The sequence below is a fragment of the Halictus rubicundus genome, chromosome 3 (genome assembly GCF_050948215.1).
Source record: "Halictus rubicundus isolate RS-2024b chromosome 3, iyHalRubi1_principal, whole genome shotgun sequence".
NCBI classification, from domain to species: Eukaryota; Metazoa; Arthropoda; class Insecta; order Hymenoptera; family Halictidae; genus Halictus; species Halictus rubicundus.
The window spans coordinates 2,031,020-2,054,367 of record NC_135151.1 but is presented as its reverse complement, the minus strand read 5'-3'; the positions used below and the strand labels follow the sequence as shown (position 1 = coordinate 2,054,367).

General features: G+C 40.1%; 4 protein-coding genes across 5 annotated transcripts in view; 2 read left to right on the top strand and 2 right to left on the bottom strand.

Annotated features, from left to right (window-relative positions):
- Tdg (Thymine DNA glycosylase) overlaps positions 1 to 23,348 on the top strand; it is a 614,020-nt gene that overhangs the window by 419,093 nt on the left and 171,579 nt on the right. The window lies entirely within an intron of this gene.
- Positions 48 to 2,635, bottom strand: Ada (adenosine deaminase-like protein). The gene is made up of 7 exons (XM_076784786.1): positions 1,790 to 2,635; positions 1,557 to 1,687; positions 1,262 to 1,453; positions 942 to 1,179; positions 722 to 857; positions 394 to 494; positions 48 to 295 (listed from the first exon to the last, which is right to left on the bottom strand). Exons 1-7 carry the CDS (start codon positions 1,826 to 1,828, stop codon positions 101 to 103), a joined length of 1,032 nt encoding a protein of 343 aa, XP_076640901.1. The 5' UTR covers positions 1,829 to 2,635; the 3' UTR covers positions 48 to 100.
- LOC143352359 (polynucleotide 5'-hydroxyl-kinase NOL9) lies at positions 3,811 to 7,798 on the top strand. The gene is made up of 7 exons (XM_076784777.1): positions 3,811 to 3,931; positions 4,048 to 4,262; positions 4,647 to 6,241; positions 6,321 to 6,520; positions 6,582 to 6,626; positions 7,047 to 7,240; positions 7,321 to 7,798. The coding sequence occupies exons 1-7, from the start codon at positions 3,864 to 3,866 to the stop codon at positions 7,560 to 7,562; spliced, it is 2,559 nt and encodes an 852-aa protein (XP_076640892.1). The 5' UTR covers positions 3,811 to 3,863; the 3' UTR covers positions 7,563 to 7,798.
- LOC143352360 (DNA (cytosine-5)-methyltransferase 3B-like) lies at positions 7,887 to 23,311 on the bottom strand. 2 transcript variants are annotated; one of them, XM_076784778.1, is made up of 17 exons: positions 23,101 to 23,311; positions 20,335 to 20,423; positions 19,972 to 20,076; positions 19,774 to 19,855; positions 17,058 to 17,168; positions 16,263 to 16,406; positions 15,453 to 15,544; positions 15,214 to 15,324; positions 11,685 to 11,910; positions 11,490 to 11,617; positions 10,499 to 10,546; positions 10,358 to 10,422; positions 9,994 to 10,259; positions 9,206 to 9,442; positions 8,988 to 9,129; positions 8,630 to 8,844; positions 7,887 to 8,141 (listed from the first exon to the last, which is right to left on the bottom strand). In XM_076784778.1, the coding sequence occupies exons 1-17, from the start codon at positions 23,294 to 23,296 to the stop codon at positions 7,888 to 7,890; spliced, it is 2,511 nt and encodes an 836-aa protein (XP_076640893.1). In that variant the 5' UTR covers positions 23,297 to 23,311; the 3' UTR covers position 7,887. The 2 variants fall into 2 exon arrangements, with proteins under 2 accessions (XP_076640893.1, XP_076640894.1); XM_076784779.1 differs by lacking the exon at positions 20,335 to 20,423 and having other exon boundaries at positions 23,101 to 23,223.

The following is a 23,348-nucleotide window of genomic DNA, read 5'->3' as shown; positions in this document are numbered from 1 at the left end:
ACCTAAACGCGTTGTGTCCCCGGCCGAATGCTTTGTAACCGACTAAATTTTTCTTATTTTTATATATCTCGACTCATTTATTCGTTTCGTTGGAGAATGTTCAAACTTTTGAATTGACGATTAAAAAGCTCTCAATCCTAGACAACACTGCTTTCTTTTCTTCTTCCGACGCGAACGCGTACTCGACCGCAGACAAACATAATCGCGCGAGATCCTCGCGATCCAGACCAAACGTTGAACCGGCGATCTCGTATTCCCTCGACAGCGACGTGTCGAAGACACCTTTGTCGTCGGTCTGAAACGAAAAAAACAGACGAGTGATGATTCTTTATTTGAATGTTTGCCCGGAACCTCAAATAATAGCATGTATGAATAATTTACGGATTTACTTACACCGAGGCAAATAGGATGTCCAGCCTCGCGCAAATATTTGAAATGATGGAATTCGTACGAGGGTACTGTCTTGCATTGTACGTTTGATGTTAGGCACAGTTCTATGGAAAAACTCAGTATAACGAATCTTCTAAATCCAGAAATCGTTTAAACATTCGTCCCTCTGTTCTCGAGGTCACGTCAAGGCCACAACATTATAGGTACAGATCTTGTCTATAGCATGGAGGTAATTAGAATATATGGTTCCATTAAAAAGAAAACAGCACTGACCTTGAAAAATCGGAAATTTGACCTCGAGAACATGTTTTTGTTCACCAACAGTTCTTACCAACAGGGATTTTTGATTCAATCAGCATGTTGAATAACTTGTCAGATCCTTGCAAGTTGGGATGAATGCAGGTGCAATGACCCAGTCTATCTGGTTTGAATTCAAGTATGTCTTTTGCTTCTAGTTCGTTTGAGATCTGTGTAAACACAAGAATATATTTAATCGCAATCTGGCTATTTTATTATTACTGACAATGAACGAATCATCATATAAATTTTACCTCTGCACAGTGAGCTGCAATTTTAAGGCCAACATTCCTGGCTTTCTTCAATAGCTCTAAAAATGTATCCCCAGCCATTGGATCTCCACTAAGATCTAGACCTACCACGTATCGCGAATGTTTCTTAAAATAATTTATAGCTAATTCTATGTTCTCCTCTGCTGCTCTGTATCCTTGTTTACGATTAATGGATACTAATAACTTCACAGTTATATCTGGGAAGTCTTTTTTACAAGACCTGCAATTATAAATAGGATAATTGAGACTTATAGATTCCTCATGATTGTCTGCAGTGAAACTATTTTTGAAATGGTGCCTACTTAAAAGCTCTTATAATGGCATCTATGTACTCTCGCTTCGTCATTTTCCCATTAATAGATCGAGGAGTGCTCCTAAGTTCTAAATATATCACATTGTCTTCACGAAATTCTTTAATTACATCGCGAGTTGACTGAAACACGGCTTCCGGTGTTGTCGTCAATGAGTGCGCTACATCAAAGACTTTAAAACACCTACGAAAAATTATCATACTTACCGTCTTCAGATTGAGACGTTAATTAATGCAATAATCGACCGTATCATGAAATGAAAAGCTAAGAGACATGATTAACGTACTCGCCTAATGATGAATACTTTCCGATAGTCATGACTATGTTCTCTCCACCGTCTGAATTCGGGTTCTGCATTTTGTATAACGTCTTCAATGTGTTCGGACTTAACGAGCCGTTCAAATGAGCATGAAGCTCCTAGTAATTATTTATGTATATTAATTTAGAAAAATCATTGTTTTCAAGCGCTAACATAACCTCTCACAAACCCGACAGAAATTGATGTAATAAAATACGTACCACTTTCGGCAGAGATTTACAAAATTTTGCTAAATCCATTTCGAATCAGAAAGCCTGTTGTATCTTCCGCCGTTTCCTTCAAATTCACGTACTGTTTATCTTGCACTTTTAGCTTTTATATATATGTAGGAGGCAAATGTTTCAGAGTTTCAAAATGGTGAAGGTAAAACACAAGTATACAAATTCATAAATTACAATTCGTTTATTAAGAAATATCTAGAGTTTGGAGTATTTGGTATTTTAGTAAACAATTACTAGATAAGTATTCGATTCTAAGTAATTATTCTAAACAAGTAAATCCTAAATAAGTATTCGATTCGAAATAGACACCAGCGTTTCTCGGTAAATTTTAATTTTTAGTATACAATAATAGTTATTTTCAAATAGCAATAAATCACCTACCGTACAAATCATTCATTCAGCTTTTATTTAACCCATACAGAAATTAAAAAATTGAAAGGCAATGCATAGAAATATAAGTTTTTCGAAAATCTTTCGTTTAATAGATAAATGCTCAGTGTGGTAATCAGTCATTAATACAGTTGTATTTAAATTTTTCATATCTTATCGTAATTATTTATGAGTCACAATCCATCATAAAGAGAATTCTTTCAGCTGTAAGTTAAGTCCCCATAATTTAAAAAATTGTGGCAAGCACTGTGGGGAGCATTTAAATATTATTGTTTATTCAAGCTCATATGATTTTCGCCGCTTTTCCCATAAGATGCAATGCAAAATCTGGCAAGAATCATTTACTCCGTAAGTATGTCCGTACAGCGCCAAAGCATGTAGCGGCAAATGCTCAAATTGTTAGCCAAACGTTATCGACAGAGCAGTGCTGGTGGTGATAGTGGCGCCCCTTGTAGCAAAATTAGGAAGCTTCCATTCTAATTCATTTAGTTATGCCGAATCTGATAGATGGCGAAATTGTCCAATTCTAAGGTTAGAACACGGACGAGATATACATAGAAGTAGACCGATCACTCAATGTATTTTTCTGTCTCACGTTCATTTACCGTTCCGTGTCACATCCTATCGTATAGGCCAGAACTATTACCGTACCATTATCGTATCATCAAGAACCGAATATTCCATATACTTTATTTTTACTACGGGTGTATAATATGATTTGGAGTCTTTATGTATTTGATCAAAGATCGCGTTTGAAGATCGCTTGAATGAAAAAATATTTCATTACTTCCCAATAAAGATTTCTTGATTTTTAGGGGCACAAATTAAACCACAGAATTCGAATTCTCCTGGATACCTGGAGACTTAGAATTTCGCATCGAAGCTATGGCATCTGAGACGAAAATTTCATCTACCAACGTGGAAGAAGGTGTACCTATATCTTCAGTTTTCAAGATAAAAGGCGTAAAATCCAGAAACACGCGTGCACGAGACAAAAGGCGCATGGAAGCGAAACGAGAGAAGATGTCCGATGAGACCGTCATGAAAATGAGAAGAAATTCTCTCATCATACTTGCTAGACAATGCTGATGACCTCGCAGAATAAACCAAAGAAAATGCACTTTATGATAGATGTATTATAACATGAAATCAATTATGGTAACGCATTACGAATTGAAAAATGAAGAAATACTCGTACAATTGTGGCAAATCACGAGCGACCTATGGGCGCATACGCAATGTAGAAATAGACACTAACTGACATAAGGAAAATAGAATAAGACACCACACTAAAAGTTCAAATTAGAAATTAGATTCCAAAATCGACAAGGGAACATAATATTACACACTAACATTTGAGTAAATAAGATTAAATCGTATGTAAGTACCAGCTCAATAGCATGTAAGGAAAATCTTTTATAAATTGTTGTACGACTAGTTTGCTTTGGGCAAATAGAGCTCCGGCTCTCCAACGCCATCTCTATGGATAATACAGTAAAGAATAAACCAACCAAAAACTTGCGACGATTCGTGTCGCCTTTGTGTACGTAGCTTTACGTTCGTTTACTGGTTTACACCAGGATTGAGGTTAGTTTGCAACAATGTGCCCTGAGGGGAGTTGAATCATTTCCACTTCATAATTGCGTGTTTATATAATACCGACATGAAAACGAGACAAACAAAAACCGCAGAAATAAAGATCATCGGAATCAGACCCGAAGAAACCAAGGCGTGAGTAAACATTGTGCATTCATCTTAACACTGTTATCTGGATATTATGATGACAACGCGCTGACACAGTCTTATCGTACACGTTCTAGACATTCGAAATACAATTTTTGTTTTAGCAAATTACTCAAGTTTCAGAGGACAAGCAAGCTTGTTCATCTAAAAAAGAAGTCTGTTCTACAAGACCTGATCATGAATTCGTCATGTTCGAGTACTAAAAATGATCAGGGTGCTTTGTCAGTTATAAATTCTATGCTCAGTGAACAGCTAGTGTCTGAGTGCAATATCAAGCGAAAGAAGAAAAAATCGTGTAGCAACAACACAAAAGCATCAAGTAAGAAACATTCGAAGTTCTCTAGAACAGTGGTTCTCAAACTGTTTAAAATACAGATTTTAGGCGAGTACTCAACCTTCAACTCATTGTCAGACGATAGTCTCCGAGAAGCAGCTGCATTTATCGCAATTTTCGTTACTCTATACACCCACGATATTTCACACATTCATATGAATTATTAACAAATCGTTGTTTTGGCTTATTCTAAAAACCTGGGTACATCGCGATCTAAACTTTGAGAACCGCTGCTCTAGAGCACGCCCGATTGGTGTTGTACGTAGAGGTAAAAAACGAATGTTATTTGCAGGTCGAAGATAAAATAAGATATAGTATCTTCGCACAAATAAACGACACCGTTATAGAGAGGGATTGCTTCAATTTCAGATTCTACGGATTCTTCCCTAGATTCGGCAGAGGCAAGCACATCCACAGACAAGAACAGCAAGCGACATCGTGCTAATGCCAACCAACAAAGAAACTTAGGATCGCCGGTGATAGTCGAGGCCAAAACTTTGTCTTCATGGAGAATACCGAAAATACTAAAACAGAATCACGGATTACGAAATGACGACGATGCTTGTGACATTCTGTCTCCGCAAACGCGACGTAGCAATTCGAAAAAGGCTAAAGCCAACATTATCATTGCGAATTACGGAAGTTCGAGCTGTAGTCCCGACAAGCAAGGGAATGATACAACAACAGCGACGCCTTCGAGAAACAATCGCAAGCCACGGAAAGTAAAGACACCATTAGCATCAGAAAACGATAATGTTGCTGACATGTGGGAACGCAACGAATCGTCTGCCTCTTTGGATCAATGCTTAGAGAAAATTAGAATCGATGCGACTAACACCAACAGCAATTTACCAAACGCGAGTATCGAAAATTCAACGTCCAAAAGAAACGAGAAAGACGTACAGACTAGTCAGTGCCCGGTACAGTTTTATTGTTTGAAAAATAAGGTAGTAGCGATGATGTCGGGAAGGACGCAATTTTGTTTCAACGGTAAAATCGTTTTAAAAGTGATATGTGGAGCGGTCGAGGTCTACGGGTCTTTGATCACCGCGACCACCAATCCCATCGAGATCTACTCCCCGAGAGGGTACAGCAGCGTTTGCGTCAGAGCTAGCGACAGGACATCACAGGACGTCGAACCGGATATTTGGACGTCTCTGTCCGCCGAGGGCATCAACCGGGACATTGAGAACAAACTGATCGCCGACCTGAACGACCTGAAAGCTGGCACGACGGTCCTGCTTCTGTCGAATCTAGAGAACAAGCTGACCAAATTTTTGAACGCCTTCTATCCGGTCAGACTGTTCCCGAGCATCAAGAACGCGCCGTACCAGTCTTGGATGGATCCAAAGAGAGCGGAAACGATACTACAGTCGAATCTGTATGCTGACAGTTACTCCTGCAAAGAGCTGATCGTCGATCATCGTGTCACACAAGAGATTGCTGAGAAAATGTTGATAAGCTGGCGTGCCAACACACGGTCCTGCACTTTGTTCGCCGGAGGAAAGAACGTCGGCAAATCTACCTCGGTTCGTTGCCTGATAAACAGCCTACTACCTGCCAGCAAGAGGGTGGTCCTCGTGGACTTTGATCCCGGCCAGGCAGAGTGCACACCAGCCGGTTGCCTTTCCTACAGTTTGATAGAGGAGCCTCTACTCGGACCAAATTTCACGCATTTGAAGACTCCAATCTTCCAACTGTATATCGGCGACATCAATGTCAGTCGATGCATCACGAAATACATCGAGGGAATGAAAATGTTGGTGGACAGGTTGTGGAGTTGCCCTGTGATGTCGCGACTACCGATCGTGGTTAACACTATGGGGTTCACTCACGGTATCGGTTGGGACATCGTGCTTTTCACCGTGAAGCTGATCCAACCCTCCCTGGTAGTACAAATCATGTCCGGAAAGGTCAAGAACAACTTTCCTCATTATTTGAGCAAGGAAGTAATAAATAAACAGGTAAATAGCACAGGTTGTCTTTGATATTGTCGGGCATTCTAGAAGGATTCGTATAGTATTGAAAATCTGTTTTACGTAGAAATTTTCGAGGGTATCATGGAGCGTGAACGTTTTCAACTGGACTCGAGCTTGCAATCACGAACTGTCCGTAATACGTTCCCACGCTGAACGGAAAAGCGCTCCGGCGAATGACACTTGGAACATGGAACCCTATCAGCAGCGAGAACTCGTGCTGATCTCATACCTCAGCGAGATTCTGCGGGGTCCTATAGATCCTACGTAAGCCGACCAATTATCCACGATGTTGATTACCTGTTGTTGTAAAAAATTGTTCTTGCAGGTCTTGCCCCAACGGCTTGTCGCTAAATGAAGCTATGCCATACGTGTAAGAATCACTTTATTTCTATACATTATATAGAATAATACATTATAAAATTTGAACAGATCTTATGGTGGTCACGAATTTTCTCTAGGTGGACGTGCTTCCGTCCAGCTAAGCTAAATTTTGAACGGCACTAAATAACCTTGACTGACCTTGGAAGACGAAAGTGTTATAGATCAGTCACTTCGTCTCGATATAGACTTCACGCATACCTGAATAAAAACACACCGTTCTGTACAAAAAAACGAACCGAGATCACCTTGAAATCTCGGAAGCACATCCACCTTGAGAAGTTTTGCGACCACCATAAGACGCCTCCCACGAAACAAGTTATAGTTTGGTAATTAATTGCGTGCGAAACTCCGAATGGTTACCTCGTGTACGAAGTAAATAAACGGCAACGTTGTCGAATTTCGATTACAGGACCCCGTTTTCTTCGATAATCATCTCGATACCTCGAGCATCTGCGCCACCAACACATGTGTTGAGCGTAATCAATGGAAACGTAGTTGCACTATGCGGAATCGATCAGCAGGACCCTCAATCACAACCGACCGACTTGGTGTCTGGCCTGAGAGTGTTGGACAGGTTGCCACTTTCCTCGTGTTACGGTTTCGGTGAGCATTTTATCACGACACTTTCTTTTCCCTGCTCTGTAAAAAACATCTGGGAATAATAGTGATCCATATTTATCCAGGTATTGTCAGGGGGGTCGACACGGAACGCGAGGAAGTCTTTATAAACACGCCGCTACCGGCTCGCGTGATGCAGTACGTGAATTGTTTGGTGGGCTGCATACCGGTGCCTGTCACCCTGTTGCAGTTGAACCAACAGAGAAATGTTCCGTACACCGGCGGCACTAACCAGTTGCCGACCAGTCGGGAATACCGCAGGGGATACTTCCGTATGAGATATCAAAGAGCGAATGCTAATTCGTAACAAGTCCCGTCGAATGTTCCGCGACTCTGTACATACCAAGCAACGTTTATTTTTTATTAATCTTCGGAACAACCGTTGCCAAAGACTCTTTTGTTTCCAACCGCGACCGAGAGAATGTAAAAACTGTACGATACTATTCGAGCACATTTGTAAAACATATATTACACATACAGAGAGGGAGAGGGAGGGAATACCTGTCACGTCATGCAGGCAACAACGAGGATAAAGATCTAGAACGTAGTATGAGCTATACTAATTGTCTTGATTGCAATAAGATTACAAATAAATGAAAAAAGAAAATTAAACATGAAAATCGTGAAACCATTCATCTCTTTTCAGAAGTGGAAGGTAGTTGAGCACTTGGGGTAGTTGAGCACACAAAATAAGGACAAAGAGATTTAAACATGGCAGTGAGGGTTTGCACGCTCCAAGATTTCCCTATCAATCTTTGCCGCTTCGTCGCCGACAGATTCTTCACGTCCGTGTAGTGACGGGGGAACCCGAATATCTCCTCGAGTTCGGTAATCCACAACGAGTCGCTTTGGTCGTTCATCAGGATTGGTTTCAGGGCCGTTTTTCCTAATACCCAGAAAAATCCTCGTTAATTATAGGCCGTTTTTCGAAAGGAGACACTTAGACTTATAGCCATAATGACTGTCCACACTGTGTTGCAAGTCGGAAGCAATAGGAATGAATTGGACACCTATTATGACTGGACTGCGAATTTTCATACAGTATAAAAATTGTTTGCATCGATTACGATGAACAGGAGTCGAATAGGAATTTCCTTTTTTCCTTTATTAATATTGATAAGCTGGTACTAATACGTTGAAACTTTTTTAATTATTGCTATGACCGTATCTGAAGTGTCTTCCTTCATACACGAATGGGTGTCTAGAAGTGGACTATATGTTACACTCCATAAAATTTGTATGTGGAGCAGGTTATCAAGTGCCGGCTTGTTTCTACTGCTACAGCGAACACCGGTTTTAGGGATTGTCCGTGAATTTTATGAGACGTAACATACGCAACTCTACTCCTAGACACGTATTTCAAAGTAGCCGTACCTTGTTTTAAGGAATTCACTTTGGTAGTGACGGTGCGGATCTTCTTGACGAGGGCGTACCGTTGACAATGCGGCGTCAGTATATCCTGCACGTCCGTATCGCCTTGGAAAGGCAGCGAGTATCGTTCAAACGGCAGATTATGCCAGTACAGCCTGAGCCTATGTTGAGGGGAAAAGTCTGCCGAGTCTATCACGTCGGGCTCTTGGCCCAGGTATCTGAAACGTCATTGTCAAATCGTTAAACACTGCCAAGGAATCAAGAAATATTAATCATCGTAGTGCTGATCTCTGGATGAAGGATTGCCTAGCATAACAATTCATTTCATCCATGTTCAGCGTTGGAAGGGTCGAAGGCCTACTTGTTGATCTCCAATCTGTACACGCTCGGCATCGATGCGACATTCTCGTATAACCAGAACAAGTGACGACCACTGTTCAGTTTTTTGACGAGCTTCAACAGTCGCCAATACTCAAAGAACAGTATCCCGGTGCCCCTGGGGTCTGCCAGAGTCAAACAACAAAGAACGTAACTACCATCATTTTGTAGAAGAAAGTCTCCCCTATCGTAACAGCGTACCATGAAGACCCAGCCGGGCAGGATTGACAAGGCTCAAATCGTTGCAGGGCGATCCTCCGATCAGCAGATCAATGGGCACCATCTCCTTGATCTTCTTCTTCTTAATATTCCGGACGTCGCCAAGTTGGACGATGTGGCTTCCGAAGTGCATAGCGCTAACCATGAGCGCATCAGGATCGATCTCGCTGGCGTAATAGGTGTCCACCTCCAAGCCCAACTTGTGTAGGACCAGCATCCCTGAAGAAGACGCGCGACAATAGAGTACAGCCAACCCTCTCGTGACGCGGTTAACTTGTACCGCGTTACAAGAAACTCGGAATTAGCACGAATCAGCTTAACTGCACGAGTTAATATCGTGGTGCAGTGATTTCTCTATATATGTCACCAAGGCCTGGATGACAAACGTCGCGGAATTATCCCCACTACCGCGGTGTATACCCCTTGAGGGGACGCCGAGGAAAGTAAACATAACACGGCTTGTGTATGTCTCCTGGACGATATACGACGGTGGCAAGACCCGTGTTGTTGACATATATCGAGAATTCACTGAATAAGAAATTCAGAATTACAGAGTACATACCGCGTTGTAAGAGGGCTTTGCAATTTTTGCTCCGCGTTGTGAGACCGCCGCATTATAAGAAAACTCGGAATTAGTACACATCAGATCAAACTAAACTAAATTTGATACAAATCGCAATTTTTGTTCCGCGTTATAGGAGGCTTTTCTGTACCGATTCTCAGGAAATAGAGTAACAGAGCGAGTGGGAGAGGGGGAGGAGGCTGCTTACCGGTGCTCAGACCGTCGAACAGGGAAAGAACTCGGATCCTCCTTTTGTTGTCGGTGTGCTTATTGGTGACTGTTGTGGAAGAGTTGCAGCTCGTCCGGAACATATCGATTATTTTGTCTTTCCAGTTGGATCGCGGCCTCGCCACGATGTCCGGGACAGAGCCGGACCTCACTTTACAGAGGAAACACTCCCAAGGATCTTCGAGCAACACCTGCTCGTAGGTCGCCGGGCACAGCAAGTGTTTCATGCAGGCAGTACAATAAACCCTGGAAAACGAACGATCCAGGAATATACACATGCCCCGCGCCAGTATACAACCAGCCACCGCCCCCATCGATCCCCGGGGCCACGCCGCGCGATTTACCTCGGACAGTCCTCGTTGTCGCAAATGATCACCGTCCCGGTCGCCGCGCAAATCGTGCAGTAGAACTAGCAAACCAGTCAACATTCATTATCAATCCGCTAAGAGGAACGAGTTCGAGTTAGATCGAATGCAAATACTTACGCATTTCCCATCGTTCCCGAACACGAACATGCACGGCTTGTATTGTTCCTGAAAGCAACGTGAATTGTAGCCCTACCCTGTGTACACCATGTTCGTTTCGTCCTTACGTTCTCATAACCAACAGGTGATTACGGTAAAACATTATTACTAGAACCACTGAGAACTACTATAAATTATTTCTACTTTTTTTTATGCACTTCTCCAGATTTTAATAATAGGCTTCCGGGGACTATTTTACATTACATTATAGAAATAAAGAGAATATGTCTATCCAACTTTTAGCCATTTTTTGGTTATATATATACCGAAAGAATTGGTTGATCTTTCCACTCTGAATATTCGTAAATTAAAAATATTAGAACGCGTCCTGCAGACCGAGTGTTAAAAAAAGCTCTGGAACCAGTAATTTTGGATCATCCACTGCAGTATTGTGCAGTGTTATATTTTATAAAAAGAAGTGCACCATTCTATTTGGGGAGTCTATACAGAATCGTTTAGTGCAAGAACTGTATGTCTTGGATTTTCCAGAAAATTCGTTCATATATTCTCATGAGATTTTTACTTAAAAATCGAAAGAACTTTCCGGCCAACTCAATACTTGTATTATAGATGCAGCACGATAAATTCTTAAATTGAAAATAAATTGAAAATAATTCTAATAGTTGAACATTTTACGAGAATCACTTGCTGATTACTAAATGAAGTGTTGGATAATGTTACCGGTATCAGTAACAGTAATAGTATAAGGGACTTCAGGTTTCTTGGGACTCAATGGGCGGGGCTAATGCAGTGGGGAAGGAGCCAAGAACTTTTTTATTTCGAGGAAGTAACTGAAACAGAAAGCGACGGAAAAGGTTTACAGAAAGATGGAACAATTAAGGGAAACAGTATTTTGTAAAATTTGAAAACGTTTGCATGTGGACCAATAGTGGCCATTTGGAGCAGTGGGCGGGGTCCGTCGACCAGCTCCGATAACTAATCACTCTCCTACCGAACACGGATCGCAAAGGGAGCCCTCGAAGAAGGGATGCGACTGCATGGGCCCACGAGAGATCTTCAGGCACTTTAGACACAGCGATTCCAGCGAAGCCTCACCGCTCGTCACCGATCGCAAATCGTCTGAATAATCGATACAGATTACATTTCTATCGCGAGAGCTACAAAGGAAGCTCGTTCTTGGACGTACCGCTGTTCTGTATGTCGTATGCTCGTTTATCATCCACGTTCGGGTCGTTTTTCAGCTCGTTCAGCATCTTAACGATCCGCGTCGAGTATTTGTCGTATATTCTGACGGACTCCGGGCTTCTCAGTGGATTCGGTTGCGGCTGGAGCCGATCCATTTCCGAGAAATATTTGAACACGTCCGCCATCGTCCAATTATCGGTTTCGAATCCCATACGAGAGCAATAATCCTGAAAAGCAGGAAACATCGCTTGAAGCGGACCGTGCACACCGGGAGGCCCCCTACCCCGTTCCGGATTTTTAAGGCGAAACATCGCGGGCCACGTTATTAAAATTGTTTGACAGCATTAAAAACGTTTAACGTGGTTCTTATGACCAATGAGTTTGTTCGTTGTTGTCCGATTGGACTCGTCGCACGTCTGTTTCACCTTTAACTCGTTTCTCGCGATTCGCAGCAAATTTTATAATTAACATCCGGATGTTTATGCAAAGTAAAAATGGACTCCATCAATTTGTAAAAAACAGAAGTTAAGGAAAATGTTTCTTCTTCTACTAATTGTAATTTTTAATCGGTTGAAAACAGGGACCAGAAATAACAGTTATTCTAAAATTTTCTAGGATAAAAATCATGAATAAAAAGTTGATTATTATTGAAATTTAAGATAATCTACACAAAATATGAAGAAAAAAGTACGAAAAACAAAATGATTAAAAAACATTGATTTTTATACTTTTTGGTTACAAATAACAGTTATTAGTGTCCAAAAAATTGGATCCTCCTCGATAACTGTTATCGACGAAGAAAAACTGTTTCGATTGCTCAAAGCAGTTATCGATGAGAGAAGTTCATTTCGATCACTCATAACAGTTACCAATGAGAGAAATTTATTTCGATAATAATTATTGATGAGAAAACTCATTTCAGTTGCTTATTTAATTACTGAGTTGTCTACTCTTTTTCGGATGGAGCAAACCTGTGAAATTCATTGAGAAGGTTTCGTACAACAAGACGAATCAACAGACCATAGGAACAACACAAAATCTGAAAAAACGTCTATCAAAATTTTTTCACCTGGGAAATTCGGAAATATAGACTCCCGGATTTATCAAAACTAGCGTGCTTAATTCACGCTGTGCCCGCAACTCAGGTTAGCGTTGAACGATCCTTTTCTGCTCCAAAAATTAACGTTAGATGATTTGCGGTGTAATTTGTCAGGAGAAAATTTGGAAAAACTCATATTTGTCACATTAAATTTTGATTGTAGCAATTAGTTTTATGAATAAAAAATTTATTAAATAATCTCCTTCATCAATTATGAGTGATCAAAATAAATTTCTCTTATCGGTAACTGTTATGAATGATCGAAATAAATTTCTCTCGTTGATAACTGTTATAAGCGTTCGAAATGAATTTCTCTCAACGATAACATTTACCAATAAGAGAACAAATTTTCGGTTACCTATAATTCTTATTTGTAACCAATACGATTTTAGTCGATGAAACACTTGTTATTCCATGACTTTTTTTCTTTTTGGTTATAACAGTTATGGTCCCTGACTGAAAATAATGTAACAATACCATTAAATACTTTTGACACCTTCGTCGCTCTGTATTTCGCTAGAAATGCGTAAAATCCGTATTTACAACAATTTTGCTTCGAATTTAATCGACGAATTAGTTCTTTTCAACGAGAATTGTTTCAGAGGTATGTTCAGCTTGAAAAGCAAGGCATCGTTCTTAAAAGCGAAATGTTCCCAATGACTTTGGCCCACGTACAGCTAAATAAAACAAAACTTGTTGGCCGTTAAGTTAAATTTGACACTAGGTTTACGGGACGCGTTCTAATATTTATACATAATTTGCAATTATTCAGATTTCAAAGACGCATTCATTTTATACAACAAAGTGTCTTTGGGTGTGTATTATAAAAGTAATGGTCTAACATTTGGGAATCTTGTTACTTTTACAAAGCAATATAAAATAGTAATTTTCAGTGCCCCGTAAACCTGGTGTTGATTAAGTTCTGCGATTTAACCCCTTACCCTACAATATCGAGTCAGACTCGTGAAAAAGATTCTGAACAGAGTCTAATAAATATGTATGTTATTAATTTCCTGTAAATAAAATTATATTTTGTCGTAGTTGATATATATTAGGGGTACCCATAAGTAATCAATTATTTGCAAAGAATTTGTTTTGCCTTTAGTTCTGTACCGATCGTTGAAGAGGAAACACGTATTCTTTTACAGTTTTCTGAATATTCTAAAAAGTATAATTTTTGTTTACAACCCTGTAATAAAGTGGCGTCGTCCGTACCTTCCGAGGGTCATATTCGTCATTGCATACGTTTTCATTTTCATACGGGATTTAATGTAACGGTAACAACAAAGAAAATTTGCGATGTTTATACAGATGTATTGAAGGTCAACAAGTGTCAACGTTGGTTCAGAAGGTTTGCTGCTGGTGATTATGATCTCTCTGACAGGCCTCGAAATGGACGACCAGTTGAATTTGATAACGACACCCTAAAATCTCTAGTGGAAGCTGATCCAAAATTAAGTATACAAGAATTATCGAGAAGCCTTGGGTCCACATGGTCAACTATACAAAGGCACCTACACGAAATGGGAAGGGCATATAGGCAAGGAATATGGGTACCGCATCAATTATCTGAGACCAACAAGAATATTCGTCGATCAATTTGCACTTCATTGCTATCCAGATTTCGTAGAAATCCATTTCTTAGCAGAATCGTTACCGGAGATGAAAAGTGGTTTCTTTATGATAACATAAAGCAATGGCTTTCTGCAAATCAAACCGCAATATCAACCCCTAAACCTAGCTTATCACTTAGAAAGATGTTACTGTGCATTTGGTGAGACTGTCCTGGCATAATTCACTTTAAGTTGTTGAAACCTGGAGAAACCGTTACTGCTGAGTTGTAGTGTCAGCAATTACAACGGCTGTATTCAGAACTATTCAAAAAGAGGACACCTTTAGTCCACAGAAAAGATGTAATACTGCAAATTGACAATGCCCGGCCCCATACAGCGAAACTCACTCAGGAAAAAATTATCCTCATCCCCGTACTCACCGGATATCGCTCCCTCTGACTATCATCTTTTCAGATCTCTGGAGCATTATTTAAGAAATAAAACATTCACTTCTGTAGAAGGTGTAAGGAGGCACCTTGAGTCATATTTTGGTTCACGAACCCTGGATTTCTATAAGAGGGGGATTGCAAATTTGCAGGAAAGATGGCAAACTGTCCTTGATAATGATGGAGATTATATAATAAATTAAGAAATAAAAATTTGAATTTACTACAAAGTGTTTTAAATTTCAAAATAATTGATTACTTATGGGCCCCCCTAATATGTATGCTATTAATTTCCTTTAAATAAAATTCTATTTTGTTCTATCACAAAATAAATAGCAGTGCAAGGAGTTAAACGGAGCCTACTAAGAAGATCTATAACTTTCGGTCTCCGATTCGAACGCTGTCTTAACGATTTGAAGAATGATCGGCTACCTTCGAGGCTTGCAGCACCCCGACGAGGAAAAGGTGCTTCTTGGTTTTGTTGACGTAGTCCCGCATCTTCTCCAGGCCCATCTCGAACCTCAGAAAGCACTGATGGTGGATCTGTCGGAAGTAGAATCGCGCCACGCGAACACGTTACCAGGTTTGCGGATGATCGGGCAATCGCGATTGATCAGACCGTAACGCAAGCTCGTTCGGATTCTGAGGAAGCTCGACCGAGAATTTTTTACCTCTGACAGCTTGTAGTCACCGTACCACATGATCCATTGGCAGCCGAAGCTCGGCTCACGCATGCAACAGTCCCGGTAATCGATAATCATCGCTGGGATACCAAAACAGACAAAGCCACTTTACTCCTTCGATTCTGATGGGTGAAGGACGATTCCTTCGTTTCATAAGATTTCTCGTCGATTTCGATTCTGATGGGGGATCTTCGTGCAAAATAAAAATGCAAGAAACAGGAGATAAATAGAAATTTGTTTCTTCCTCTAAAAATTCTACAACTACAAAGTTGAGATCTTTCGAATGTTTCATACTTCACCTACTCATTTTTTGAGTTCTTTACTCTTGAACTCCTGTGTGCTAGGATCGAAGCAGAGAGCGTTTATTTAGCATAAAGATCCCTCAGCGGAAATGTCGCCAATAACTTCGAACAGAAAGTGACTCGATAAAGAACCACAGTCTAAACTACTCGGTTCTAATTAATTACGATGTTTGAAATCGTGTATCGGCCAAGGTGTGGAGGGCGCTCGATTATGCGAGTTAATCTTGAATCTCGCGGAGTCACACCAACAAATAAAATATGTATTCCGTGCGATCGTATCTCGCTGATAGTAGATTCCGGTTTGTTCAACCGATGGAGGACTATTATTTTACACACGGCTATTATTTTCTCTCATTAAATTTCGATGAAAGTTTTTCGAGTTTTGTTTACCAAACGAGCCGGAGTCGATAGGTCACCGGACGAGCGGTCAAATATTTTTGTACGGTGGCGTGCGAATTAAAAACAGTGTTACGAACCGCGGCTAACGGAGCGTTACCTGGCCACCAATTGTGCCCGGCGATTTTTGCCCACGTTATGACACCTGGATTCTGCTCCCTGAGCGGCAACCGCGTTAAATCCGTGTTGGTCTGCTGCGGCGACTCTTTCGGTTTTTCGATGGTCTTTTTCGGCTGACTTTGACCTGTCGGACATACCAGCGGATTAATGGCTGTTGGAAACGGTCCCGACGTCGGATGTGAACCTGTTAACCGGAAGAAGACGAATTAACTCGTCGTCGTCCATACATTTCCTTTATAATCAACCCTTTTCGTTTTCGGGACAGTTTCGTTGAAATCCACAATTTCTGCGTTGCTATCGCGTCCAATTTTGTTTCGTCGTCAATGAAATACTACTAGCAAGTGCACGTTGGAATAATCAAATTTTAATAAGAAACACTTTATCTACCGGAGGCCTATTAATAGGATTTCCGATAATTGTACTGTACCCGAAAGAAAACTTGAAAATAATTTTTCACATAATCTCAAACGAAACTATTAGATTACTGTACTGTGGAGGTGACTTAGTGCGGGATTAAAATTGTTATTACTGTGAAAAGATCTATTCAAAACTCCTTTGCCATGGACTTTCAAAAATTATGAGACAATCGCTGTTAGATAATGCGTTGACGAAAACAAAAGATTTTGTTAGCAGTATATCTAGATACTCTCGCATTCGTGTTCAGATGAAATCGAATTCCATCGACCCGAACTTGAATCACTTTCACACGAGTATTCTAGTTTGCAAAGTTCACCGGTTAACAGGTTACAGGGCGAATAGTATGTTTCATGCGTACGCTTTTGACCCAGCAGGAATTTCTCGGTGGCTTTCGCGTTCATCGCCTTCAGATGGGCGAGCCTCTGCTCGATTTTCGGCGGAAATGGATAGAATACCACTTCGTCGACCGCTGAAGTACAATGAAACTGTCTTACAATCTGGTAAAACATACTTTCTCTTATTTTAATAAAACACTACTGCCCCGAGTACATCTCCTCTTCTATTCTACCTATGCTCTACTTCTTCATTTACTTTTCTTCCACCATATTTACTTGTGCCTACCCTCAGCTGTGAATGAATTATATTTTCTTCCAGAAATTGTACGAAATGAATATAGCAGACGATCAAATTATTAAACGTTTTTTAAATGATGTTCGCAATTCACAATCACAGGGATACTCTACAGGGTGTTCATTTGAAAACTTTCCAGTCGAATATCTCGAAAAGTATGAAAGATATTAAAAAAGTGTAAAACACGCGTCCAAGGATTTCGAGGGGGAAAGAGGGGGCGGTATCAGTTTTTTACTTGGGTGGCGTTTTCAAGGTCATTTGAAGGTCAACTTTGTTTTTTCAAATGGAAACCTATACTTTTTATTATGGGATCTTATTGTACGTAAAAAGACCAGCAATTTTCGTAGGATACCTTTTTCTATCCGCGCTATAGTTTCGGAGATATTTAAAGAGAAGTAGACCGAGGCATATTACATCAAATTCTTTTACGCAAATCGTTGATGTTTTCCAGTTGTACTAGCACGTACCGTTTGAGAACAAAATTGTCCTCTATTGATTCTCTTGTTTATGTTGTCTGTCTTTCAATATGAGATTGTACTATTTAGTCACGTGTGACTCATCGTAATAAGAGATTTTATATCGTAGTACAATTAATTGTATAAAATGTTGTATTATTTAGATGAACGAGTAGAAATAATTTTTATTTATGGAGCTGCTGAGTGTGCTCGTCGAACTGCTGCTACGTTTAATGAGAGACATCCTGATACACATGTTTCTCATACGTACGTGTTACAATTAGTTGCAAAGTTTAAGGAAACAGGATCGGTGACAAATTTAAGATGAAACCAGCCAAAATTCATAAAAGAAGCTGATCAAATCGAAATTATAGGACAGTTTACTGTGTATCCTACTAGTTCAATTCGACAAGTTTCAATGGTAACTGGTGTATCTGTGGGATTTGTGCACAAATTATAAAATGCAGTTGCATCAAAAGTTATTGGAAGATGACTTTGACAGGCGGATTGAGTTTTTTGAGAAATTAACAAATATGATCAACGTCACTCCTAATCTAATTAAAAACATTTGTTTTAGCGACGAACGCACTTTTTTCTTAAACGATGCTGTAATCGTCATAATTGTCGTTATTGGAGTGACGAAAATCCACATCTTATTAGAGAAAGTAATACTCAATGGCCGGAAAAAATAAATGTTTGGACAGGCATTTTAGGAAATGCTAGTATAGGTTCTCTGCTTTTTCCATGAGAATTTCAATGGCAATCTGTATTTTAAATTATTGGACGACGTCATTGATCCACTTATAACAGAAAGTCTTGAAAACCAAAGAGATGAAAACGGCAATTTTTTGTTAAATGTAGAACTTTTGTACTTCCAACGTGATAGTGCTCCCCCGCATTACAAGTTACCATTTCGCCAGTGGTTACACAATCGATTCCCATTAAGATGGATCGGTAGAAGAGATGTTATTGAGTGGCCACCAAGATCACTAGATCTAACTCCAGTCGACTTTTTTTGTGGGGACACTTAGTCTGTTGTTTACAAAATACAACCAGAAAGCGTCAACGATTTGCGTCTCAAAATTGTACAGGAATGTAGAGCTATTTCAGCAGATACATTCGAAAATGTTCGTTCAGAATTTGAGAATCGTCTGTATTATTGTTTAGAAAACAACGGAGAACATTTTGAAAATTTGTTATAGTTATAAAGAAATTACAAACTTTCTCGCAGTATAAGTATGACTCGCTCTACTTCTCTTTAAATATCTCCGAAACTAGTGCACAAATAAAAAAAAAAAGAAACCTATGAAAAATGTTGGTTTCTTTACGTACAATAAGATACCATAATAAAAAATATAGGTTTCCATTTGAAAAAACAAAGTTGACCTTCAAATGATCTTGAAAACGAAATAAAAAACTGATACTGCCCCCCTCTTTCACGTGACACGTGTTTTACACTTTTTTAATATCTTTCATACTTTTCAAGATATTCGGCTGGAAAGTTTTCAAATGAACACCCTGTATAAAAGAATAATAAGAATTGAGTGTAGCAAGATTTTCATTTAAGAATTCACTGTTTCTATTTTATTATCTTTCGTTTCTATTTTATCTGTATCTATTCTATTTCTATTGATTTCTACTAATTCTTTCATTAATCCTTTCTGATAACTAGACTGCGGATTTTTATACAGAACAGAAATTGTTTGCATCGATTGCAATGAACAGGAGCCAAACAGAAATGTTTTTCTTCCTTCGATGTTTTTGTAAGCTGGGACCGTCACAATGAAACTCGTAAACTCTTTTTAATTTATCTCCTGTTTTAAATTATGCTCCCTCGTGTTTACCATAAATGCATCAAATCCTCAGTCTACTAGTAACCATTGACCAACGCTACGGTCAAGTTACATAGTCTTCCGTATCGAGGCTCCACCTCGACAAATTGATTAAAAATTCGCGCAACAAAATGGCGATAATTGAGGCCGGACTTACATACGGTCGTATCGGAGAAGTTGTTGGCGATCCACCTCCAGTAGGGTTTGGTCAGGGTGCTGCCCAAGTACCTTCGCAGCATCTGGAACAGACTCAACGCTGAAACTCGCGCGAAAATCAGTCCTCCGCTCCACCGAAAACAGAGCATAGGCAATAGCAATAGGTAAGGACAATAGAAAAATCGGTTCAGATAAAAACCTGCATAGTTGCGTCAATGGCACGCATCCGCGCCACGTTCTGGTGTTGCTCGAGCCTGTGCTTCACGTTGCACGAGAACGGTTCGATCTGTGTTTTTTCGTTGAGCTGAAAGCACGGGTAATTACCGGTGATTACGTGGAACGTGTTGCGCCCAGGCGGTGGATTTTTGTTGAAAAGAAATCAAACGAAATGATATATACATGCGTGTACATAAAGAACTTATATAAATGCACAAATTGGTGTGTGTGTGTGCGTGTGTGTGCGTGCGTGTGTGTGTGTGTGTGTGTGTGTGTGTGTGTGTGTGTGTGTGTGTGTGTGTGTGTGTGTGTGTGCATAAAAATATTTAAAAAAATTCATATTCACTAATGATATACGAGCTTCTCCGATCCAGTAAACCCACAATTTTCCTGCCTCGGACAACATTCCTACGTGGTCCGCGTCGATAATTAACGCTGTAATATTATATAGATATGTTTATTGAAGGGTGCGGCTGGTAGTAACGCGCGATCGATTGCGTGCACGAAATCGGCGCAATTCGATGTTCGAACCGGCACCGAAATCGCGTGTTTCTGCAAACCGCGGGTCATAGGTTTGCGAGGGAAAAAAGCACCACGACCAAATCTCTCCCTCACTAGCTCTCTCTCTCTCTCTCTCTCTCTCTCTCTCTCTCTCTCTCTCTCTCTCTCTCTCTCACCCTCTTTCACCCTCTCTGTCTGTCGTCGAAGAAAACGATCAACCCTCGCACGGCGAACGCAGGATCTGCTCGAATCTGTGTTTATTATTACTTCATCAATCAGCTAATCGCGATTTCCTCGCTAGGAAGCTGTATTAACCCATTGCCCCGTGATCTCTTTTACAGTTGCGAGCAAAAAACGAACAGACTTTTAAGGGGGGAACCTTGTGTAAAATGAAATTTTTCAGCATTTTTTCTTCTTTAAATCAATAGGAAATTTCCTCAGGAACAAATAACAAAAGTTAGAAATTGATCAGAGATGTTCTTGTACGTTATTTTCAAAATAAAGTGAACGGTTATGAACGATATTTGGCGGAGCGGCTAAGGTAGTCGGGTCCTCGTCGGAAAGTCTCGTGCTTCTCGAAAAGAAGAAAAAACGGCTGATGTACAATTTTTTGAGGAAGAAGAAGATCTGTTCTATGGCCCTGGAATCGCAGATTAGCAAAAAACCGCGGTAAGTTAAAATGAGTTAAGATTTTTTCACGATTCCTCTGTTACTCAAACTTTAAACGCATTTTTCTCGAAATTCAAAATTTCGCACGCCGTGCAACGTGGCTCAAACACTGATTACTCGATCTTTATGAAACTCGGTATATATATATTCTATACATAATTTGCCACAACATGACGAGCTCCGATTTTTTAATTTTTTATTTGAAACATTGTTATCAACAATTTTTCATAACAGAAAATCCGTTTTTTTCAAAACTTCGCTATTTTTGCAATTTTGCAAATTTTAGTAAACGAGGAATGTCATGTTGTGCGGTTTTGCATAAACTAACGATTCCATTTTTATTTTTTCCTTTCAGATCATTTTTGTGCATTGTACGCTCCACGGCGCATTTACAGGATGCCCTTTCTAAGCCGCCATTGCACCATTAATATTAACGATTAAAATTTATAAAAAATATTTTTTTATATCATGTATAAATGATACCTCAAATTTTAAATCAATCTACGCATTAGATTTTTCAAAAACAATTCTTGAAAAGCTGGCCAATTACACGAGGTTTCCCCCTCAAGCTGTGTACGGTCTATGTGGCAGTGAATCTCGCGTGCGTCCAAATTTGAACTATTCCAAGAATATTGAATAACCGACGTGAAGAAATCTTTCTTCTAACCTTTGCAGGCTAAAAATACGTTTCTTTCGACCAAACAGAGGACTAGGGTAAGGGACAATTACTGTGGGAGTACAAATTACTGTGCGTATATTAATTATACTTCTTTTTAAAGCATAATAAATATTAAAAAAGTGATATTTAATTTTTTTCATTAAAATCCGTTAATATTTATTATGCTTTAAAAGTAAGTGTAATTAATATAGGCACAGTAATTGGTACCCCCACAGTAATGGGGTCAACTTACCCTATTATAGAACGCGACGCTGGATCTAGTATCACTTGGACATAGTTAACGATACTATCATTGTAAACAATCCCTCCATAGGATCTTTATACCAGAATATACCAGAATACCAGAATAAACCATGCCAATATACCATTCTAGTATATCTGGTATATTGCATTTCATAAATTGCTAGACGTTCAAGTGTGGCGCGAGTACAAATACACTTTTCATATGGGAGTCAAAATTAAAAAGTTCATACAGTTTTCTTTCGATATAAGACGGTGTCGCGGTACCGGCTTTCCTCGTATTTCGGATGAAGCCACCTATTCGGCTTGAATTGTTCTGGAGTGGGCTGAGAGTTCACGGGTTCCACAAAGTTAGAAAAGGATAGAACATAACGGAGTAGAGGGGACAACTTCGAAGAAGGAGAGGGGATAGAGATTTTCTTGTTGCGAGAAAAACGTCGTCGTGTTATATCGAAAGAAGACTACAGTAACGACAATATTTTAGTTGAGATGTCCGAATTCTCGAGCGTAAAATGTCAATGTACGATTGTTATATGCAGAACGAACGTATTAATAACTGGCAATTTTTCATTGTACTAGTAGAAGTGCCGGAAACATGGCGATGACCTAATGGGCTGCTTAGTTCGATTAGCAGCTGTACATGTCAACAACACGGGTCTTGCCGGCGACATATATCGTCCAGGAGATACTATTCTTTGATCCACGCAGAACATCATAGGTATACGACCCGTGTATTATGTTTACACTCCTCGGCGTCCGAGGAGCCTCGAGCTTCGCGGCCTCCCACGGAGTATGCTCCGCGGTAGTGGGGATAGTTCTACGACTTTTATCAGCCAGGTGTTTGTGACAAAAATTGAGAAAAGACTGTATTTACACGCAAACGAAAGAGTTTTTTAGATACAAGTAAGATTACGAGAAAGATACGGTGCTTGTCACAGGTCCGAGCAGAGCCGCATTGTCCGCGCGATCGACCGTTCCAGGTTCACCGAATCAAGACAAAGGATCGCGTTAGAGGACAGTTACCTGGCCACCAGCCGGAACAGCATCCCCAGATCAGCTTCCCAACGAAGTTCTCCTTGCTGATCTTGGTGGATCCTCTCGTCACCCGTTTAGTTTCGTGATACTCCTCGTCGTTCCGAGACGCTTTCGCTCGGGGCGTATCGGCTTTCAGAGCGGGGTTCTTGGGGGACGTCGCGACAACAGTGTTGCTCCTTGCCATCTTGCTTCTTTTCGGGGGTTGCTCGACGACCACGCTCTCCGCCGATTTGCAT